The sequence below is a fragment of the Cottoperca gobio genome, chromosome 6 (assembly GCF_900634415.1).
Source record: "Cottoperca gobio chromosome 6, fCotGob3.1, whole genome shotgun sequence".
NCBI classification, from domain to species: domain Eukaryota; kingdom Metazoa; phylum Chordata; class Actinopteri; order Perciformes; family Bovichtidae; genus Cottoperca; species Cottoperca gobio.
In genome coordinates, this window is record NC_041360.1 from 13962407 (window position 1) to 13985845 (window position 23439).

Sequence of the window (23439 nt, forward strand, 5' to 3'; positions counted from 1 at the left end):
TCACCCATCCTTCAAAACTATATTTTCTATAAATAGTGTTGCAAGAATAAAGATGATTCTGAAAAGGGCATTTTACTATTGTTTATTATTTATGTCATATCTCCAGAAATATATTAAGTAAAATGTGTTGTATTTTGTTATTACCACTAGGGGCTAATACAGTATATTCTAAATGTAACCAATTACATTTTTGCTTTAAGCTTCTCACATTCAATGTGTGCCCAAACCTTTGCCACCAAAATCTGGTTTAAAAAATCTCAGATTATTGCAACTTTCACTGTACATACTACAAAATGTTCAAAGATACCACTGCAATGGTTGGTTAAGCAGGCAATACAAAAACATGGAAGAAAAACTCATCCTGTGTATATATGGATATTCCTACAATTTCCAAATGTATTACACAACAATGAAATAACTGTGAGGAAAGCACTACATGCTAGCATGTCTATTCCCATGCTAAAGTTAAAGTTTGCCAACTGCTTACACAACTGAATGATTAATCATGTGTCTAAAAATATTATGCTTCACCATCACAAACAGCTCCCTTCTCTGGATTAGATTTGGATGTGTATTGTTATCGTTTGCCACTCTAGATGAAATTGTGTCCACACAATCCCAACGGGGAAGAGATCAAATTGGCTTATCTCATTATTTGTTAAGTCCTTTTGAGCACATCTAACTTTTTCCACTATTGAAAACACAACAGTACATCAATGGTGTAGAATAAAACTTTGTTTGAGACCATATTGTTTGTTCACTCACTAGTAAAGAAAGTTTTCCTTTATCAGTATATCCCTTTTAATTTCTCTCTGCAGGATCACTTCAAACAAAAAAGAAGCTTAACATATCATGCATATAAATATTAAAACGCCTGCTTGAATAAACTTCTTAAAAGCATTTGCAGTCTTGAGCAATGGATATTTGATCCTTGACATTCGTGAATGTGTAACTGGAATTAACATTTAAATCAGAATACTGCAAGAAAAAAAACATTACTGCAAGAAGAGCTAAGTGAAGCTGCTGAAAACAGTGTGATGAAGACAACCTTTAAAATCACATTTTGAACAGAACAGAATTTTTTCGAAAATAAGTTGGCTCTACCTAATAATGTCCATATCAATAATATCCATTCCCCTTTCATTAGTTCAGGTAATTATTTCCGTCTGTATAACTTTTATGGTGCACAATTGAATTCCTTAATCTAACATGATTAGAGTCCGTTATTTCTGTACAATGTCATGTGAATTTCAATCACAACTGGACATTTATAATTCAATGGTGTCACTACAAACACTCAGAGTGTCAATTTGTCTGCACACGTTGACAAACTCTGCCTGTACAGCCACATCCCATTCCAGCTGTTTGCTTTCACTCAGGTGTTTAGTCCCTGCCAGCCGGCCAGATCCGTGACTGTTCTGGGAGGCTAAGCTCAGGGTTCGGTAACGCCTGTGGTAAGACAGGTGGGGGATTGCTCGTGGGAGGCTGCTCTGAGCAAAGTTTTGACCTCTGTTGGCCCAGGAATGTGAGCACAGTTTTCCCGTCTCCTTGGGATTGCTGCACAGACCCTGCGTAGAACCAGAGACACTTTCTTTCCAATCCCATTGCTCTGGTGACATTGGTGGCTTGCTGTGAGATGTCAAAGAGCTATTTGGCTGGGAAGGTCTGGAACTGGATAGAGTGTTCTCTTGGTCCACGTCACCACAGGAAGAGGTTCGGTATAGGGCATTTTCCACAGAGCTGGGCCCTTGATTTGACGCACCTTGGCCAGGAGAGCTCAAAGAGAGGCTGGAAGAAGCATGGTAGAGTCTTGGCAAACCAAATATACTATGAGAGAATAGGCATTCACTGAACAGTGCCTGGTCAATGCTGCGGGACAAGTCTATGGGAGATGGGGGTCGCAGATCCAATGTAGTGTCAGCCTCCAGTCCTAGGCTATCCAGTGACGATAGCTGAGACTCAACTGCATTTTGAGGCTTGTGCGGTGGGCTTGGGGGTGTAGGGAGAGGTAGTAAAGTGCTCTGGGTTTGTCTGGACTTCGAGATTAGCCCATTTGCAGGAGGATCTACCATTGAGTAAAGAGGAAGAGCCTCTGACTGTCCTTTGGTGATGACATCACAGACCACCAGCTTTTCCTGCTTACCCTGGGACCAAGAATCATGAGATGAGTGGACAGGATAATCTGCACCTCCCTGAGAGGGCAGGGTGAGCCCTCGAGAAGGTGAGCTGCAGGAGAGGCGGGACCAAGATCCTGGCCGGGGACGAGTTATAGTCTTGATAGAGGAGTTGTTGTGACAGAATAGAGGGTGTGAACCAATGAGAGACAAACCCAGACACACCCCGACCTCACAGAGCCTGCAGCCTACCTGGTAACCCCACCAAGGCCAGGGCTGGAACCCATATCCATCAACCCCTCCTAAACCAAGAGCATGCAGGATTCCATAAAACTGGAGGCCTCCACACCCTAACAAACACAATGAAGCCCCTACTCCAGCTCCTGCTGCTCTACCCCAGTCCTCCACTTTGGCAAAGGGGCAACTTGCAAGTTGCATAAATTCATGAGATCCTCCACTCTCTCCATTGTCATTCAGCCTGTAGATGTGTTTTGTGTTGAATTGCATTAAGCAGTAGAAGATGAGGTAGGAGCCTGAGAGAAAAATGGTGAGACATACAAACACACCATGAGGGAATAGCAGGATCATGGAGGGGAGGCTGTGGAAGAGTTGGAGCATGCCAACGCACCCTAGAGAGACCCCAGAATACAACAGGGACATACACAGCAACAGGCAAGGTTTGGGCAAGGCTGAGTACAAGGTGGAATTAGTAAGTGGGAGTGAAAGATGCATGCGGGAGCGTAATGAAAGAAGGAGGAAGGCAAGGGAGAAGGCTGAAATCAAACAGGGGAAGGGCAGCTCCGAGAGCAGCAGAGAGCCCACAGCGGGAAGACGATCTTGGTGATTGTAAGCATCATAGAGCAAAAAGAAAGCTTGGATCCCTGCAAATGCTAGGAGGAACAAGTGCAGAAGGGTGAAGTAGGGGCTTCCTGGGGGGCACCGCAGGGGCAGGCCTAACAGGCAGACCACAGAGATTAGGCCGAATACAGTAAAGACAGACCCCAGGCCATAGACGTGTGCTTCCCATGCAAATCCCCATGTGGCGAGGGCAGAGTTCCAGTCGGAATACAGAGGGACGAAAAGGGCAGGGCTGAGAGCCAGAGAGGGGTGCAGCAACTCATTGGTGGTAAAATCATCTGGGTAGGTGGGAGTCCAGGACTGGTTTGATGGTTTGCAGGGTGTGGCAGATGTGTCTTTGTTACCATCAAGCAAGAGAGTGCCAATGGTCGTTGAGAAATGCAGGTCATCATCCTTGGAGTCATCTTTAAAGAGGCACAATCAAGTGAAACATTAGCAATTTATTAGTTCTGTCAACAGAGAACCAAAAGGTAGACCTTTAAGAACAGACATAACTGAACGTTTTTAGCCAACAAATGGAGAGAGCTAGTACACTAAAACAAAATGGTGAACATGCCTGCAGTACATTAGCATGTTAGCCAAGTCATCATAAGCATGTTAGCATGCTCATGATACAATTCTAATAATGGTGACATAATAATGTCACCAATAATAAGTAATTTACAGATGAAATGTCATCTATGTCATAATCTATGAATACAGGCCAAAGTAAATTACACCCACATTCTTTATTTTTCAAAAAGAGAGCAGGGAAAATCTGCCATGTGTGAAGTTAATCCATTATAAAACAGAGCAGGCTTGTAACTGGGAATCTCTAACTGGGTCACAGAGAGAGTGGGAACATGAGGAAGTAATGTGTGTGTGTGTGTGAGAGAGAGAGAGAGAGAGAGAGAGAGAGAGAGAGAGAGAGAGAGAGAGAGAGAGAGAGAGAGAGAGAGAGAGAGAGAGAGAGAGAGAGAGAGATGTGTGTTGATTAGCCAGTATTGACCTCATTGCTGCTCTCATTCTGTGTTGCTATTATTAAGCATGGTCAAGAGGTGCTATCATTAATGTTGCATCCTTTATAAAAGAACATGCAGAAGTATTTGAACAGGAATCTGGTTAGAACTGGACCTGTGTCCTCTGATAGTGACGAAGTGACAATGTACAATGTAGAAGCAGCAAACAAACAGAGACACTTTTTAGACACATGATTTTCACTGTAATATTTGATACAATTACTCATCAAACTGTATGTTAGGCTGAAAATTGTGTCTGCTATTAAATGCATAGGCAGCTTGACTAAGGGTAATTTATCACACATGTCTGCCAAAACCCTCCTCCTCTTATGCTTGTGGACACAACAGATCATTTACTTTAACAAGTGGGTGCCAACATTTGTGTGGGTGTACAGTAAATACTGTATGTGCAGGTGTGCACCACATTATCCAGTAACCTTTGGTTGTGGGCAATGGATACTGACTGCAATGGGAATGAAATGTTTCTACATCAACAAGATAGTGGAGGACAGAGTGGGAGAATCTATGAAAAAGTGATTAAGAAAGAAGGACAGAGGTGTGAGGGTTGGTGAAGAGTTAGGGAGAGATTTTTGAGGAGAGTGAAGTGATGCAAACCATTCTGTGAATGTAAAACATTTGTGTCTGCCAGCAGAATGCATATCGGAAACACTGCAGTCACACATAGACTTGGAGTCTTGTAAGTATTTAATGAAGGCAGCACTAAATCCTACCTTTCACGATAGGCCATAAGTGACAAGGTTTAGTAAATGATGGATGCTTCAAATACATAAAACTGAATTCAAGGCATTACCTTTATTTGCCTCCGTGCTGACAGCTCCTCTGTGTAAAATACGACCCGTAATATCAATCAATCCATCTCCAGTCTCTTTCACTGGGACAGTCCCCTCCTGTATCTCTTTCTGCGTGATAACAGAAGGTCCCGTGTTCCATCCCCATGTGGCTACTGGTGGAGTGGAGCGTTCAGGGCCGGGCGCAGAGGACTCCTGGTCTGATGAAAGTGAGCCAGACAGAAGAAAGGGTAAGTGGCTGTCAGTTGGGTCATTCTGCGAGGCCGGGAAAGTTGGCCGATTCTCTCCCGTCCGTATATAATGTGTTATAGATACAGTACTTGTCTCAGCTGGCTGATACTTTAATGCTTGTTCCTGGGTAGGTTGAGGTGGTACTCCCCCTGATGAAGATCTTATGGGTTGTGTGCTCTGTCTGGAGGTGGCATCTTCTGTATCAGTGGGACTGGATGTGCTAAGTTCCTTCTCATTAGGATACAAACGAGATGTCTCTATGCTCTCCTGTAAATCAACGTATTCACCAATCACACCTTGTCTATCTGATTCCTCAGATGAGGATATGGGAACATTTACAGGTAGACCCAGAAAGTCAACACTCTCAGTCCCAAACATGGGTTCCCCCAGTGATCCATGAGGTCTCTGTGGGAGCTGTGGGAGACATTGCACTGCTGTGTCAGTGTCTGGCTGTTGTGTTTCCTTGACATTTTCTCCAGTGAAGGCTACGACATGAGGTGAGAGAGGCAAGGAGAGGGGGAGAAGAAGATAAAGATTCCACAGAGAGAGCATGGCGAGGGTCTACAAACTCCACCGCAAAGTCACATGCTGTAGGTTTTCAGGGATGTTGGCCAATCACATGCTTGACAGATCTTTATCCCCAGGTCTCTGGGGATCTCATGCTTAACACACCTGGGGGGGAAATAAAGGTAAATCACACACAAGACACAATCAGTGCAACCCCAAATCAAACATTGTGCAGGATATCTGTACTAAATAGCTTGAATTTCTGTGGGGTGAGTACTATAGAAATACTCTATATGAAAGCGTTCCAAAACCCAATACCCGTTCTCCTATAAAGTCCTGTGACATACACACGATACACACATTACAGAGACATTAAGTATATAACTGCTTACCTCATCAATAGCCCACTCTTTAAAGCCTCTTTAAACATATATGCTCCTCCGTGTCGCTGCACGCCTGCAGTCTCTCTCCGTGCAGCACTCTGTGTCCTTTCAGACTCACTGTGCTGTGCCCCTCTTCTCTCCATCAGACAGTCGACACATGGGACAGACCCCACCTCCTCGAGACAACCCCCGCTGTCCCACTCTCTGCCGCTGCACTGATCTGACAGTTTGACTCTTTGCACAATCCCGTTCACCTAAAACTGAGGCATCATCCACATCATCGCATCATCTCTTACTGCTGTCTCTGTTCATCACATACACTCACACACACACATCCCTCTGGTGTGTATGGTGTAGGCAACTGTATGTGATGTTTAGTATAATAAAGAGAAGAGAAAGGGTAGGGGGAGAGGAAAGGGCATAAATATGTCATATGGGGCAAAAATGGTCGTCAACCATCAGGCAGGCAATACCCTGCACCGAATGAACCAGGGCTACAGATCAATACGCTATTGAGTTTAATTTAACTGATGCTGTGCCCTTCCTCTAAGAGTAGGCACGTGTGTCACGAACAGTGAATGAAGCAGGAAATTCTCTTTGAATAGCATACATGCATAATGTATGATAGTGGTTACTTGTGTGCATATGCACTGTACTTCCAGGACCTCTGAACCACGAGTATACACTTTTTAATTAATAATTGCTAACCTTAAGCCTGTAATTACCACTCATGACCTTGTTACAATGCCATTATTGTGGTAAAAAGCCTTTGACATGATTTCTGTGATTGTTCAATATTTTATTTTATTTTTCATGCGTGCTGTTTTTGCCCAATGGGGAACATCCAGTAGCCTCGTGGCCTAATTCAATTCCCAAGGACGCTTCTAAAATAGACACTGATCCACATACCTTTGGATGCATTTAGAGTTTAAAGCATAGTCTCACTTCTGTACCGTCTCTGTGTGGCTGATCTAAGGATCTGAAAAGTTCTCTACTGACCACTGCTGAATTAACAGGACACATGATCTTTTAAAGTAGGATTATTTTGGTTTGGGCATTCTGCGAAAAAGCACATTGATTCTTCTTCCATCCACAAAATGTAGATAAATACGGATCAAACTGCCTCCCAAACACATCTGCCAAACACATATTTAGCACAAAACGCAAAGACATAAAAGCTTTTTCTGCATGCCAAGAATAATGTTGGCTGTGACAGCAAATACCATAGCCAATAATGAAGAGAGCAGTTTACCTACTGTCTCCTACATTTCATCTTGCCTCTGAACAGGCTTTTGCTTGCAGGATAAAAATGTCTTTACTCGTAACAGTGAGATTCAGATTCATACTAACACAGATTGAAAAACAGTGAGGGTTATTTCAGATCATTTAGACAGTCAGTGATGAAGATAGCATCTTCCCGAGGGGTGTGATTAACCCGCTGTCTGATGAGGACACAGGAAAGCACCAACCCAGCCGTAACTAATGGGACTGGAAAGGAACAATGACAGGCCAAACATATGAGCTCAGTGAGGGACATGGTCAAATTATTGCCGCCTCACACTTGCTATCTTAATTCATTGGGCAACTGGTTTCTGTTTAGACAAGTCATCCTCCAACAAAACAAAGTCAGCGTGGATTGGGGTCCAGCTGGGAATTTAGACAGGACAAGACACAGAAACAAAGCTGCACAAGCAAAGAGGAGGATAAAAACAAACCATGGCCATGGTTAGGATAAAGGGTGGATAAGAGAAAGTTATATGCTGTAAATTGAGTCCTACTAAGCATGTCCATGTGAGCATAGAAAGCCTTCTACATGACTTGACCTTGTAACTTTATCACCTTTTCCCACCATGGACAATGTTACGTGTTCAAATCTGTAAAGAGATGGACCAGGAATCCCTTGGGTTAAATATCAAGTCATTTATTTACATCAAAAGTGCAGCAAAACAATCACAAGAAGGCCCCAAATGAGCTCTAACATTTAGCCTATATCTCTAGCATAAGAGAGATGTTTCTTCTTCTTATTGGTCGGTGTAGGCCACCATCCAATGGTGGCCTGGTAGGCATGCCTCTTGGCACAGTTTCATCTTTGGTGTCTTCATTTGGTACCCGTTTACATTTATTGGGAACTTACACTACATTTAGTATACATATTTAAACTTACACTACATTATGTATACCTGCTGAACAGTATATCTCTGGTCAGTGTCTGAGCCTGACAGGGTGTTGAAGTTTTACCATAACATCGTTGGTTCCTGCCGTTCAACACAACACCTGCTATGGTAGCGGAATGGGTATCTTTTCTCACGTATACCATATCTTTATAACAAAAACAAATTTAGAAACTGAAACTTGCTCAACACTCATACAATGCCTTTAATTTTACAGCGCCATGATACATTTTTCCATGAATTGATGACATGAAAACAAATATCAATTATTGGGCCTGTAATAGACATTTTTCACAGCAGACATTTTCACTTGTCATTGTAGTAAAAGCACAGGTAGTTAATAACATTAATGACTGCTAATTCCACTTATGGGACATCCTGAAGACTGCATCGGAGTTTCGGGTTTCCGGTGGAATCGCAATGCATGCTGGGGTGGCAAGCCTAGAAAAGTGAGCACCAACTCCACAAGGGCCGCCATATTGGATTTCTTCTCTACGTGTTTACATTGTATTTAGCTTATTCTTCAACAAACCTACTACTCTACAATGAGTTCTGAACTCCTTTCTTATGATGAGGTTCAGATGTGTAAAGTCGAAGCTTTGAAAGTATTTTGTCGCAAGCGGAATTGAAAGGTTTCAGGAACAAAACTCGAGCTTATTGCCAGGGTGTTTGCTGCATCAGAGATGGGCATTGAGGAGCAACCAACAGCTAACGAAAGAATTTCAATCACAGAAAAAGAAAAGACTAAGCTTTTGGTTATGCAGAGTGGCGTTTCAGTGCCTGATCCCTTGACATTGCAGGATGGCTGGGTCAATGAAAACAACAGCATGACTCCTCAGCGATATAACATTATTTTTAATGTCTGACCACCCAGGGAACGATGTCGAGTTTCATAAACGAACTTTGAACGAATACAAAGAAGGCAAATCATTTAGACTGTTTGACTCCGGCTGGTTGAAACAAATATCTTTCAATCCTCTCGCAGATTCTGAGTATTGCTTTTTTAAAGCAAAATGTACTCAATGAAAATTTCCCATACGTCACATTCAGCATGGATTTGCGCAGTCAAGAAAACTGGCGATTTGCTTATTGCAGTTGTGTTGCAGGGTAAGCTATTATAAATATATACCTAACTTGTGTTTGTTAATTATTATAAAACTCAATATATAGAAAGTACATTTGTCTATATATAAATCAAGTAGATAGACTGCATACCCCAGGTCGAGTTCAGGATCAGGGAATTAATTTGTTGGTTTTCCTCGCATGAAATGCTCACTGCAAATCCGCGAAGATTTCTTGGGCTCCCAAGACTTCCCATTGTAATTCTGTCTCTTTACAGCTTTGGTCCATGCTAGCCTTCTGTCTTTGTTCTTTAGTGCTGTTGGAAATGGAAATAGTTCAAACGGGGGCTTGCAGTCGCAATTTTTGCAATCGTGAAGCTCACAATGAGATTCTGCCCATTTATTTAGCTTTTTCCCCACTGTTTGAACATCCTTTCACCACACAATGTCGGTGTCCAAATCCCATAACTAGAAGAGCGATGATTACACACTAAAAACTAGCCAAATACAATGTAAACACGCTTGAAGAATACGCTAAATACAATGTAAACACGTAGAGAATAAATCCAATATGGCGGCCCTTGTAGAGTTGGTGCTCACTTTTCTAGGCTCGCCACACCAGCATGCATTGCGATTCCACCGGAAGCCCGAAACTCCGATTCCGTCTGTGGCTCACTGGAATAGTTTATTTACTGGGAAACTTAAAGAAACTGAGCCATCATTAATGTAATCAATTTCACGTGTGCTTTTCCTATAATGACATTTGTAAATGTCTGCCGTGAAAAAGGTCCTTAAAGTCACCATAAAGTCAGACACATTATGTGAATCCCTGAAAATGTTGTCACCATGATTTTTCTGTTATATGGAAGACAAGACAACTATTTATTGTGGTAAGTCACTATTTAACTCCACTTTAATTTAGTATTTTATGAGTAGTATTTTGGATAGAAATATAAAAAACAAACTGTGCCTGATTTAATGATTTGGATCAGGGCTGCCCAATGTGTGGCCTGTGAGCCAAAGTTGGCTCAGTTTGAAATAATGAAATAAAATAATTAAAAATTAAAAAAGACTAGAATATAATTTACTGCTTATGCTGGGATATTTTTTGTGATGTAAAAATACTCTTTAAATATGTAAGATCCCTAATTAATAATTGTTTTCAATTAAGGCAACTTGGGATCCTAGTACCATTTTGTATCTTAACAATACAATAAAATACAACAGATGTTTGCTTTTGGCTCGTGGCCACACATCAAGATTCAGTTTTGGCCGTCACTGAGAAAACATTTGGGCACTCCTGCTGTAGTTATAGTTAGAGATAGGTTAGACAGGTCAGTAGACTATAGTCTTATTTTAGTAGAGTTTGTTCACGTCGTGACCATGGGAGGGCAACAGTTTGCCAGAGCTTCCAACTGAAGACTCATGAAGAAGAGAGAGCATGGAGGGAGGGGACTAACAATGAACGAGGGGATAGTTTCCTGGAAATAACCTTGACTTTATTGACAGAGCACAATGTTCTGAGTTAAGTACACTTCTGTCAAAGATGGGCATTGGAAGAGCCACAGCCACTCAATAACCAGACGTACAAAACTGCAAGCAAATTGGTAACAGCCAGCAGACAGAATAAAGTTAGGCGCTTAACGTTTATCGCTAACATTAAAAACCGCTTTGAAGTTGACGTAAAGTTTAGTTAGTTAACTTTAGCTAATTTATAAATTATCGTTATGTTCGTATTTTATCTCGGAGAAAGGTTTTACGTTTGTGTTACGTTATAAGGTGTATTAACGTAGGCTACGGGAGAATATGTAGGATAAGCTAACGTTATGTGTGTTAATTTAACAATTTCCTTTTTCTTTTGCAGACGCTCGCCACATTTCATCACATGGGAAGCATGTCTGCAGCTGCTATGTTGGGCAGGACAGTCCTGAGCAGAGGCATCACTGCCAGCCGCCTCAGTAAGAATGTAACTTTGTACATGAATGAATTAGCACCTCCAGTCTACGGATGTCAGACCAAAGTCCCCGAAGTCGTTAAACCTCTTATGCTCATGCTGCCGTGGTTGGGATCGCGTCCTCAAGCTGTAGCCAAATATTGTGAAATCTACTTCCGCAGCGGCTTTGATGTGCTTGTAGTGGAGAGCGAGGTAAGGACTATAACGAGAGGTTTACGGGTTAGCTGGAAATTACACAATAACGTTGACATTGAACACAGTAAGTGCTTTTGTATCACAACCACATATAACTGTTAGTTATATGTTCAAATTAGGCTTCATGATGAGGATTTATAATGACGTGTTAACCTGTAGATGCCCTTTTACTGAGGTCCTTCCCCTTAGTAACTGAACTGTGTGACGACACGTATTTGTTGCTGGGAAAAAGCGACAAAGACAATACTATTTTAACCTTGCATCGCAATGGTAACTTATGCTGCACACCAAACCTGGTCCGGAGATCGACTTGTGTAAAAGCACCGCCTGCTGACCAATCAGAGCTCGGTGCGCGGATTTTAAGATAATATTACACAAATACGAAGAAGTTAAGGCTATATAGGCTAAAGTCATAATCCAAACTAAAAGCAAAACAGTTTAAACTGTCAAATGCAGTAAATAAATGAATCTCCGACTGTGTGTTAATTTTGAATATTTCTGCCCCATATAGGCCGTGTATCTGTAATTACATGTGCGTATTACGTTCAATGATTGTGTTGATTAGATGTATTCTTGAGGCGTGTAGGACAATATTTAGTCTTAATTTTTCCGGTGGTGTAAAACGGAGTTGGGAGCAAATGAAAAATAAATATAAGAATGTAATTGAAAGCGGTGTTTATGTTTACGGTCATACTTAATGAACACTCACAGCTTTCATGAAAGTACACGGAGCAAAGTAACACAAGGCAATGCATTCAGTCTGCGGCTCTGTAAACACACGACTCCGACGTGTCGAAATGATATCAAAACATATCATATATATTTACTTTATGTCAGCGTCTTGAGTTGTGTGTCCTGTGTTTACAGTCACACAGACTGTAGTGTGGGCCTATGCTGTGGGTGATTATCAAGATATGAAAGCAAGTCTAGTTACCGCTATGAATTATGTTTTATATTATTTTTTAATTGCCGTCAAGTCTGTTTTACACCGCGGGGATTGCAGCTGAAAGAATAACACTAAAATATTATCATACACATCATCATTTCCCTAAGAGGATGAATAAAGTATTTTATAATCTATAAGAATACATCTAAATCACACCTTCATTTAATAGATACACAAATGTAATTATAGGATCCCCTAGATGGGCAGTGATATTATATGTAGTGGTAATTCAAAAATACATCACCTTCCGGTAGACATGAACACGTATAGAAGAGCTTTGGTGTTGTTGAATGACGAGTCAAAAGTGTTTACCGGAATTAAATAATCGAGAAGACGATATGATACATTTCCACGACATTATACATCTATTATTTACACTTTCACACAGTCCGAAGTTGAGCTGTGTTTGCATTGTGGCCTAGATTATATGTTTAACTTCTTCCTATTTGTCTAATATTGTAGGTTACGCTTTATTTGTAAAATATGACACTCCATGTTTGTGATTGGTCATGTGATGCAAACCACGCCTCTGTTATGTGAACGCGCTGTTATCCGGAGTAGGATTAGGTCATTTAGTGCAGGGGTGCCCACACGTTTTGGATTTGTGAGCTACTTTTAAAATGACCAGGTCCAAGTGATCTACCTGTAAGAGAAAGTGCTGCGACGTTGGGTGGTGGTGCTGGTCCTGTGTATGTTGAACAGGCTTCGTAGTATAGGTGGATGTACAGTTACAGGGGAAACACTACGTTAGTCAGTGTTGTTGAGTCAAATTGGTTGCAGAAACATGTAGCGAGCTAATGTTGCCAGAAAGCTGTACCGTAATTTTTGTAATGGCTCGCTTTAATCACGTTTAACATTCGTCAGATCCAGAGGGAAAACGATTTACTTAGAGTGTGGATCTATCACCCTTTTGTTGATCACTTCATTTGTATCGATCTATGGCGCATGACAGCTCGCGATGGCCACCTGCTGCTTTGCTAGCGCTATATCATGTGTGATAAGAATTTTGCGTTTGCCAACCAGTGTTATGCGCGTTCACGTTTGTTTAACTGCTGTTTTGCGATTACATAATTTGTTCAATATTTTTGATAATATAGAATACACCAGAATAATGTGTGTATCATCCATGCACATACATGTTTGTCTTTTGCCTTTCCAACGATAAAGTAAAATAACAAAGTACAATTAAAAGCTTATTAGTGTGTAAGCAAGATAAAAAGTGAATTGTTAACCTCAGATTAATAAATTAAGCAAGTGCCTGCTCGCTAGTAAGTTTTCTTTAACAAACCCTGAGTTTCTCTCCATCTCCTGCCGAGCCTGAAAGAGGAGTCAGACATGCCGCTTCATTTCCAAAGTCAAACAGTCAATAACAAAGGGCATATCTGAGATCATTAATTTGCAGAAGTTTACAATGGGAGAAGAACAGTATGCCTCTGTGATCTCTGATCTTTAAATACGCAGTATAAGAATGGGTTCTGTTGCGTATTTTATCTGCAAAGAGTCCCTTGGGTTAAATATCAAGTCATTTATTTACATCAAAAGTGCAGCAAAATATAAAACTCTACTCATGAGGGACCGATCGGCTTCACTGTTCCACAGACCACCGAAGTAGTTAACTGTGGCAGTTTCACAAAAAGGCCCCGAATGAGCTCTAACATTTAGCCTATATCTCTAGCATAAGAGAGCTGTTTCTTCTTATTATTGGTCGGTGTAGGCCACCATCCAATGGTGGCATTTGTTGGTGTGGTAGGCGTGCCCACACCTGTTGGCACAGTTTCATCTTTGGTGTTTGTTTACATTTTGGAACTTAGGCTGAACAGTCAAGGTTTTTATGCATACGAGCCAGACAGTAGATTTCTCGTCAGTGTCTGGACCTGACACAGGATGTTACAGTTCTTTACTCAAACTGCTTAAGAATTGCAAAATCAGCTTTCTGTTTTTCTTTCTGTTTGTTTTACTCAAGGTACAAGAGTTCCTGTGGCCTCCCTGGGGTCTGGAACAAGGAAAGAGGTTGCTCAAGTTGCTCCAGAGTGAACGCTTTGTGTCCCGCCCTCTGCTTGTCCATGCCTTCTCTATCGGTGGCTACTCATTTACTCAGCTGCTGATGCTAGTGTCCCAGGACACGCAGACATATCAAGGGTTTACACAGAGGATAAAAGGCCAAGTCTATGACAGCCTTGTCGTGGGCTCCGTGGAGATGATGATAAAAGGTCAGTTCATTCATTTCATTAATATCCATTATGCTCAATGACACTGGCTAGATCCAAAATGATATATTGATACATGTGAATGAAAGTGTGTTTTTTGTACTCTCTGCCCAGGTCTAGGTAAGACTGTATTTCCACGTATGGAGACACTGGTAACACAAGTAAGCAGGTTATACTTTGGCATGTTCAAACGCCACACGGTGGACTACTTTAACAAAACTATTGATATGTTTTGGGACACTCCTGTCACCTCTCCTGCACTGTTCTTCTTTTGTGAGAATGATCCAATGAGCAACCCTCGAGCCATGGAGGAGGTTATTGATCACTGGCGAAAGCGCGGGATAGACATCACAGCAAAGAAGTGGGAGGATTCAACACATGCAGGCCACCTAAAGAGGCACCAACAAGAGTATTTGACAACCCTAGACATGTTCATACACTCACTCTGCTTTGCCCCCCTGAAGGCCAAGATGTAAGATAATTTCATCGCAACACAATGTCATATTAGCCTGACTCTGCTTGTTTATGAAGAAAAATAACATTTATCTGAAGTAGTTTGTTATAGGCATCATGCATCAGCAATTTTATTGAGATGACACATTTCCTTACAGGTGTGTTTTTACTTAAAGTGCATATAGCAACACGTGACAAGAATATATGTAATAACTATGGTGAACACATATCTGTTTGAAAATGTTTTGTTGAATTATATTACATTAAATTATATACAATGGCTTAGGTTTAGTTGATTTGAGATCCAACAATATCAACTAAATGAGCTCCATAATGTGAATTGTACAGTATAGCAGACAACATTCATACAGGATTGTATATTTTCTGTTTCTGTGGGTGTGTCTTTTCCAGAAGAAACTTAGTTCTTTACCCTTCATTTGTCTGTCAAGGGACAGTGCTCTTTGTTAGATGAATGTTAAAGCTTGTGTGGCTTTAACATTAATTTATGGTTGATTGTGCTATCATCTCAGAAGGTAAACTTGCTGCATTTCTGCTTTGAATAAGTCGCATATTAAAGTTGTACACTTATATTTCTCATATTGGCTATGTGACAGTGAATACAGGGAAATGAAAGCTGGCAGGTAACTAGTTAAACCAGCCAATGGAGGGAAGCAAAATAATAATAATCTAATTCAAAACAAGGAGCTTGCAAAGTGGTTAGCGAGAGAGAATGAGGAAGGTGGAGGAAGAACCTTTTGTAGGCGAACAGGAAGATTGAGTTAATTGGGATCTTCAGACGGGTAAACATAACACTATAGAGGTCATAAATAGTCAGAAATTATATCTATGGTACCTACTCTTAATAATACGTATAGGCTACTCAAAGAATGCTACTTTCTCTAAGACAAAACATATGTTCATCACTTCACAGCATATTTACAAAAACAACTCCAAATACTTTTTGATGGTCTACCACTGACATGTTGGTGTTTGTTGACAGGGCTGATACACCACTGTATGAAAACACTATAATACATCCAGGAGAGTATATGGCTGTTGAGACAGAGATGGCATAATGAGCCTCAGTGGTAAACCTGTATAAATGACGATTGCTTGACAAACTACCAAAGCAGCTAGTAACAATTTATTTAATGAATGAAATGTCTGCTGAAGGTTGTTCTTGGAACATGTGCCTCTTATATTGTAAAGCTTTGTGTCTCATAACATTGTGTGTATTTCTGTTTCGTGCAAAAAAAAGTTGTCAACATTTTCTATTCTATTTTTTGTTATTATAAATGTGTTCCTTCACTTTGTACTTGCTTCTTACCTTCCTCATTAGTGTGTTGTGGTTTATGCAAGGAATATGCTGTAACACTGCAATTTCCTTTCTGGAATTAACCTTCTATGGCATGACTTTTTGTTTTTGGGGGAATAATTTCACCCCATGTTTAGGGAGCTTGGGGATCCATGATAATATATCCATCATAATGTCTTTGTTTGTTGATGGTTGAGTAAGAACAACTGGACTATGGTCATTGTGGAGACTCTTGTCCACAGTCAGGTATAAGGATAACAGAGTAGAAGTGTAGTGTCACACACAGCTTTATTTTCCACTGCCTTCCGGCTCACACAGTTAATGATACTTTCCAGTCACAACTGACAGGTCGCTCTCCTGTCCGCGGCTCTGCGCTCTGCTGCTCTCCGGCTGTCCTGCGGCGTTGCGTCGTGGCTCAAGGAGGGATCTCCGTCTACTCTGGAACTCAGTCCACTGCAAGAGAACAGAACCAGGCCATCACCATGCATTTATTATGTGACTGATTACCTGATTCTGTTCAGCTGTCTGGCCTCCAGCTGGGACACTCCTGTCTCTCCCCAGCAGCCGGCGCCCTAACCACACCCCACTGCCACAGTCAAAATTATTCATCCAGGCACATCTCCATACAACAAACAAACAAAAAAAGTATATAAATAAAAACACAATAATTATTTAAACAATCAAACACTTCTTTACATGCTCATGCATATTAAAAAATGATTACAATTTAAACATGTTAAAAAGTGATATTTATCGTACCGATTGATGGCACTGCAATGCAGCTTTGCTTCCTGACTGCTCCACCCCCAGACAAAAGGTCACAACCACTTTAGCCCCTCATTTAATTGAACACACATGTCTGGTGATATTATATATTTTTATTTATTTAAAAAATATAAAGGGGCGGTGTGAGGTCCAACAATGTAGTTTGTTACCTGAGGGCAATGCTATGCCATAAAGTGTTGAAGTACCATTACTATTTATCGTGCATACATACATCCATAGCTAAATAAAGTACATAAATAACTGAATAAATAACTGGGAGCATGAGTGCAACGTGTAAACCTCCGGGACGGTAGGCGGCGGGCTTTCTGCAAGCACACGGGAGAAGTGTATGTTCGAGGTCAGGTTCCGGTAGATTTCCACGATGGCTGCCCACATATGTAAACATGCGACTTAATGTGGAAGCTAGTGGTGTTCAAGTTAAACAGTTCTGGGAGCATGTATTCATCTAGCCGATTCTTGTGACGTCGAGTAGTTTGATATTAACACCCAAAGCGGGATTTTTAACAGATTAGACATCAGGTTGTGAGTTGTTACCGAGCCAGAGAGGCTAACATTAGCGAGCTAACAGCTAACGCTAGCTCGGCAGCAGAGAGCCATGCCAGCGCTCACGTTATTCGTTGGTTCGCTACCAGCTTCAGCTTCAAATGAACGACTAGAGGAAATATTCTCTGAAATTGGTCCGGTAAAGCAATGCTTTGTCGTCAAAGAGAAAGGTAATGTTGTTACTGTCATTTATTTGGGGCCTTTAACAAATGATATTTAACGAGAAAACGTACTCCAACTGGAGATAACGATACGTTAACGTCAGCTCTTACAGACTGACTTTCGGGGATGTAAACGTAAAGAACAAATACTAAATAGTCGCAGTACAATTGTAAATGTAAACATGAATAACTAATCTGTATTTATATACTAGGCATAGACAAATGTCGGGGATTCGGCTATGTCACATATTCAATGGAGGAAGATGGACAGCGAGCATTGAAAGAAGTAAAAGAATACGACGGGAAGAAGCTTTCTATATCACTGGCGAAGAAGAAAATAAAAGATAAAAGGAAAACAGGTGTGTATAAAGGTCAATAAACGAGCAACTGCGCGAGCTCTCACGGCATGTCTACTTGATAACCTTGTTCATGTCTGTCGTTTAGCACCTCCAGAGCCAGCTGCAGCACCGAAAGAAAATGAACAGAAATCCAAAGGCTTCAGGAAAACTAATTTGAAATCGAGACTCATCATAAGGAACCTTAGTTTTAAGGTATAGTATACTTTGGTCGTGGAATACAGCGACTGACGAGCATACTGTGATCCATCCTCTGAACTTCAGTTGCATAGCTGCTGTTAAAGTGGTACACTCATTGCTTAGATCTGTAACATTTGACATTTCTTGTGTTACAGTGCTCGGAAGATGATCTGAAAGAAGTTTTTTCTAAGTTTGGAACCGTCCTTGAGGCCAAAATTCCCCTCAAACCTGGTAACTAGTTGCACAAATAAGTCAAACAACCTGTTGACTGTTTTGTGTGGCCCTTGAGTAGATTGATTGATTTTGTTTTGTTCTTTGTATAGATGGGAAGATGCGAGGATTTGCGTTTGTCCTTTTTAAAAATGTGTCTGAGGCAGCGAAAGCGCTTAATGCTATGAACCTGAAGGAAATAAAAGGTTAGTGAGTAAGACGCTTACATTGCTGTTCTGAGAGAATACTTGTCACTGTTGACATCTTATTTTGGGAAATTAACTTTTATTTAGTCTGTATCATGTGACTGCATTTGTAAATGATATTTTTTCATTCACAGGTCGGCAGGTAGCAATTGACTGGGCTGTCCCGAAGGACAAGTTTATCGCCACACAGCCGTCCTCAAGTGCAGGTAACATTCCACATTTTTGATCTGCAAAGTTAAGCAACTATTTGTCAGTTTATTATACACTACACATTAAAAATGATAAGATAAGCATTGTCTCCTGATATTCATTAGAAGATACGTCTACATTAAAATAAAGATATTAATACTTATAACTGTTTTGTTTACCTAATTAGGAAATAAGAATACTGAGGCAACTGCGAAACCGTCAGACACAAAGAGTGACACTGAAGATGAGGAAGAAGAAAAGCCACAAGCAGCACCTGAGAAGAAAAAGTGTGAACCTCAAATATGTAAACCTGTGTTTTTTTTTTATTTCTCCAGGTTTTTGAAGCTTGTTAACTTAACCGGATGAATATTTTGTGAATTTTTCAGAGTCACTTCCAAACCAGCAGTGCAGCAGGTGGAGGAATTCCAATCTGATGATGAAGATGATAGTGAGGAGGAGGAGGAGGAGGAGGAGGATGATGATGATGATGATGTGTCCCAGGAGGGAGAAGATGACGACAATAAGAGTAGCATTGGTTCAGATGATGATCAAGATGAGGACGACTGATGATGATGAGGACGACGACGATGATGACGACGATGAAGAATCAGGTATCAATTCTCTGCGTCTGTTTGATTGTAATTTAAATAAAATGTACATGAAAATGTGATTTTGACACTCCTTGTCTGCTACTTTTATCTCTAGCTAAAAAGAGAAAATCAAAGAAACTTCTCCCTTCAGATGTGAAAGAGGGCAGAACAATTTTCATCAGGTTTGCAATTCATCTCACTTCTTAATCTTAAGCCTGCCTTCTGCTCCATTCTTTTCATCCTCATATTATCCACACATTTAAACTCAGCGATCATCTTACCGCTATCTTTGTTCAATCTTACTCCTGGCTGGTACAGGAACCTGTCCTTTGACACGGAGGAAGAGGGTCTTGAGGAAGTTCTCCTAAAGTACGGAGAGCTTAATTACATTAAGATTGTGCTCCACCCAGATACAGGACATTCAAAAGGTCAGTCGACGGTGCTTTGATGAAACACTCTTGTCTTTGTTGTTTTAGTGAACCTGTTGATTTGACTTAATTTGGGTTTGTTGTTTTACCAGGTTGTGCATTTACTCAGTTTAAGACTAAAGAGGCAGCAGACAAATGCATAGCTGCAGCGCAGGATGAGGCGGAGGTAATCCATTCTGAATAATTGACTCTAAATATCCCCTCTATCTACTTTTTTTTGAATGACTGCATCATCTGTTGTCCTGTTTTGTGCAATGAGTTGACATAGCTGTCTTGTTGTAACATTGGGTTATTTGTTGCAGAATGGTGGTGTCCGCATAGATGGCCGAAAGCTGTTGATTGTGGCAGCAGTGACCAGAGAGGATGCTTCGAAGCTGAAAGACGACAAAGTGAAAGTAGAAACAGGCACCAGGAACCTGTACCTGGCCAGAGAGGGATGTGAGTAAACCCATTTCATGCTGCTCTTTTCTTCTTCTTTGTCACCTGTCAGTTCTCTCACTCTACTAGTAACCCTTTCACCTTCTACACGGAGTTACTTGATTCACTGTCAATAATAAAGGTCCCGCTTCATGCAGATTTGACCTAACTAAGGAAAGCAAAGTGTCTGTCTTGTGAGGTCCCTATGAAAGTATTGAAATAGACTTAGGTTGTCACATTTCCTTTTTGGAATTGCCTCTAAATCTGTTCTCATACTGTATACACAGTGATCCGTGCTGGAACCAAGGCTGGAGAGGGTGTTCCTGAAGCAGACATGGTCAAAAGAAACCGAGTGAGTTCATTTTTCATTAACCTTTTTCTTAAGACGTTTCTAATTGCAGATTGACTTTTAATGCAGAATAGTTTATCTTACACTCATCTCTCAAATTACTACTATCTTGACGCATGTATCTGGTGTTGTCTATTTCCCTTTTAGTTTGAAGAAGTAAAGAAGACCAGGCTTCGGAGCATAAATGTGTTTGTGTCAAAGACTCGTCTGTGCGTCCATAACCTGCCCAAGTCAGTGGACGATAAAAAACTCAGAGTGCTCTGCCTCCAAGCATTAAAAGGAAAAAAGGGAGCACGCATCCCAGAGGTGAGAAACAAGACTGGTAGAATCGCTCATTTGCAGCTTTGTAAAAACATTTCTGGAGATTATTTTGTGCGAGTAGTGTTTTTGAATGTTGGCCGTCATAGAATTAAAAACATTGCCTGTGTGCCCAGTAGGGGGTGGTGTTGTCATTGTTGTTCATCCTGCGTCTGTGTACCTCGTGTTTCTCCTCTTAGTGTCGGGTGATGTATGACATGAAGCCAGAGAAGGGTCAGGTGAGGGGACAATCGTTAGGTTATGGCTTTGTCCAGTTCCAGGAACATGAACATGCTCTCAGCACACTTCGTTACCTCAACAACAACCCCGACATCTTCGGCTCACACAAGGTATGTTTTTGTACTTAAGTGCTGACATTATCGGTGCGTTTTCAAGGAGCTTTGTTTTTGCTTTGTTGCCACTGTATTTATTTACCCGTAACATTTTTAGACGTTTTGTTTGTTTGTTTGGCACACTGGATTATATTTTGATGTCATCATGCAGAGACCTATCGTTGAGTTCTCCCTCGAGGATACAAGGAAACTTAAGATAAAAGAAATGCGACAACAAAGAAACAAGGTGCGTTTGTATCAATTTGTGTGACAGTTACAACTCAGGTTCCTCATTCGAATTGAGAAAAGTTTATTGGAAGTAACCCTTTGTTGATGTCTTTGCAGGAATTCCTCCAAAATCATCCCTTTAAAGCAGGAGCGAAACCTCAGACCCAGACAGCCGGAGCTGGAAAAGGACCCTGGAAAGGTGTAAATGAAGCACAGTCTTCATCAGCGCAGACAGGAAACGAGAGTGGTATGACAATATTATTTCTGTATTTATGTTCTTTCGCATTTCAGAGCATGGACATGAGGGTCTAAAGCAGATGGGCTCAAGTGCGTTGCTTTTTTCCTGTCACAACACAGAAACAGTAGTGCTGTGGAGAAACCATATTACACTTGACACACTGAACTTATTTTTTTTATCCCTGACAACTTTCTTCTGTTTATCAGCTCCTCAAATCCAGAAGCAAGACAAACGCTATTCGGGCTTCCAGACCAAGCCTGAGGTCGAGCATGTAGATTTGAAGAACGGGAAGAAACGAAAGTCTGTTCTAAACTTCCCTTCCCATCGGGGGCCTAAGATCAGGTACAGTTCTTCATACCTTTACTAGTCTCCTGTTTACAATGCACTGTGTCTCACTTAGTCCTTAAGCAGATACATCTTGACAGCACATTTCCCTACACTTACATTTTCAGGATATGCATAAAAGTATTGAGAATCTTTAGAACAATTAGACAAGCAGATGCAAAGAAACCACCAGAAAAACCAGCTTATAAAATGATATTAAAATGATCTAGCTCTACTCTCATTATAAGCAGAGCTGGATCGCTTTACATATTTTTTAACTTGAGAAAAAGTGCTTTGGCCATTTTGACATTGGTACTACACTTCCTGCCTGTTGTATTCGTTATTAGGATCCCTCTGTCTTCCTGGGGTCCACTCAAAAACAATAATCAATCCTTTAAAAAGTCTTCAAAGACATTGACTGACTGAAACCTGACTAAGGCTCAACAGTGGGCATCATGCTTAAGTTACAGATTGTGAATTATCCTTTTGCAGAATGCGTGATAAAGGAAAGCAGCAGGCGCCGCCGCCCAAGAAAGCAAAGCCTGGATCCAACAGGAAAGAGCGTCAAAGACAACAAATGGAGAAGCCAACACAGCCCAGAAACCAGGTTTATACATATTGTGTTGTATATGCTTATTTGTAATCTTGGGTTTTCTTGAGTGAACCAGCCCTTTAATTATGTTTGTACTTTTTAAAAGTTAATCGGCTCTTTTCAAAAAGCAATTTTGACAAATCATTGAAATGTTTCTTATTAAATCAAGCATTAACAATCAAACAAAGGTATGGCAGGTAGAATTGTTAACAATTAAAATGTGTGACCTGTTAACGCTTCATGACTGTTTTTTATTTTGTTTTCCAGAAGGTTAATATGCCAAAGAAGAACTTTAAGAGAAGGGGCAGTGACCACTTCGACAGCCTGGTGGAGCAGTACAAGAAGAAACTGATGGGCAACAGTGACAAGCACACCAATGTCAAAAGAAACAAGTGGTTTGATAGTTAATGCTGTGTGTATGTGCTTGTCTGTATGTGTTTGTCTGTGTGTGAGTGTGAATGAGAAAGTGTGTTTGAATCTTAAGTGTCTAAGTCTCCCACAACAAAGGTCCTCTACATTCGACAGCCTGAGGTTTTAAAATGAGTACAATGGTTCTCATAATTAGTTTGGTGTTTGGAGTTTGCTGTACACTATATGATGCCATGTGTGAACCTTTACTGTCACTTGACTTCATTCATCCTGTTCCTGCATTTCTGTAATCCATACTCATGCTTGTCTTTTACTACTTAAACAAACGGATTATTCTAAGGATAGATGTGTTTTCATGAACTTGGCTTTTTATGAAAATATATTAAAAACCCTTGAATTTGTTTGTTGTTGTCTTTTTATTAGGAAGTCCATATAGTTTGGC

At 40.8% G+C, this 23439-nt stretch overlaps 3 protein-coding genes across 7 annotated transcripts; 2 read left to right on the forward strand and 1 right to left on the reverse strand.

Annotated features, from left to right (window-relative positions):
* Positions 1-66: 66 nt before the first annotated feature.
* On the reverse strand, positions 67-12709 carry prrt4a (proline rich transmembrane protein 4a). Of its 3 annotated transcripts, none has more exons than XM_029433279.1 (4): positions 12472-12709; positions 5910-6261; positions 4782-5682; positions 67-3376 (listed from the first exon to the last, which is right to left on the reverse strand). In XM_029433279.1, exons 3-4 carry the CDS (start codon positions 5560-5562, stop codon positions 1269-1271), a joined length of 2889 nt encoding a protein of 962 aa, XP_029289139.1. In that variant the 5' UTR covers positions 5563-5682; positions 5910-6261; positions 12472-12709; the 3' UTR covers positions 67-1268. The 3 variants fall into 3 exon arrangements, with proteins under 3 accessions (XP_029289139.1, XP_029289140.1, XP_029289137.1); XM_029433280.1 differs by lacking the exon at positions 12472-12709 and having other exon boundaries at positions 4782-4979; positions 5100-5682; positions 5910-7931; XM_029433277.1 differs by lacking the exon at positions 12472-12709 and having other exon boundaries at positions 5910-7931.
* Positions 10517-16200, forward strand: LOC115009339 (transmembrane protein 53). 3 transcript variants are annotated; one of them, XM_029433284.1, is made up of 4 exons: positions 10517-10656; positions 10997-11278; positions 14191-14437; positions 14549-16200. In XM_029433284.1, the coding sequence occupies exons 2-4, from the start codon at positions 11018-11020 to the stop codon at positions 14908-14910; spliced, it is 870 nt and encodes a 289-aa protein (XP_029289144.1). In that variant the 5' UTR covers positions 10517-10656; positions 10997-11017; the 3' UTR covers positions 14911-16200. The 3 variants fall into 3 exon arrangements, with proteins under 3 accessions (XP_029289144.1, XP_029289145.1, XP_029289142.1); XM_029433285.1 differs by having other exon boundaries at positions 10558-10763; XM_029433282.1 differs by having other exon boundaries at positions 10560-10739.
* A 1023-nt stretch (positions 16201-17223) lies between these two features.
* Positions 17224-23398, forward strand: rbm28 (RNA binding motif protein 28). The gene is given in 21 exon segments (XM_029433281.1): positions 17224-17701; positions 17905-18051; positions 18137-18243; positions 18384-18459; positions 18552-18644; positions 18779-18850; positions 19021-19120; positions 19220-19397; positions 19399-19444; positions 19539-19605; positions 19742-19851; positions 19944-20017; positions 20154-20289; positions 20556-20620; positions 20765-20923; positions 21115-21264; positions 21419-21493; positions 21592-21721; positions 21919-22054; positions 22529-22643; positions 22896-23398. Coding segments are annotated over 21 exon segments (2295 nt in total). The 5' UTR covers positions 17224-17583; the 3' UTR covers positions 23037-23398.
* Positions 23399-23439: the final 41 nt, after the last annotated feature.

Excerpts from the sequence above, each read along its gene's own strand:
- LOC115009339 (XM_029433284.1), top strand. The coding sequence starts at position 11,018 with ATGGGAAGCATGTCTGCAGCTGCTATGTTGGGCAGGACAGTCCTGAGC. Across the intron at positions 11,279-14,190 it reads TGCTTGTAGTGGAGAGCGAG|GTACAAGAGTTCCTGTGGCC; the intron begins GTAAGGACTATA and ends GTTTTACTCAAG. Across the intron at positions 14,438-14,548 it reads CGTGGAGATGATGATAAAAG|GTCTAGGTAAGACTGTATTT; the intron begins GTCAGTTCATTC and ends CTCTCTGCCCAG.
- prrt4a (XM_029433279.1), bottom strand. The coding sequence starts at position 5,562 with ATGCTCTCTCTGTGGAATCTTTATCTTCTTCTCCCCCTCTCCTTGCCT. Across the intron at positions 3,377-4,781 it reads CAGCACGGAGGCAAATAAAG|ATGACTCCAAGGATGATGAC; the intron begins GTAATGCCTTGA and ends GCCTCTTTAAAG.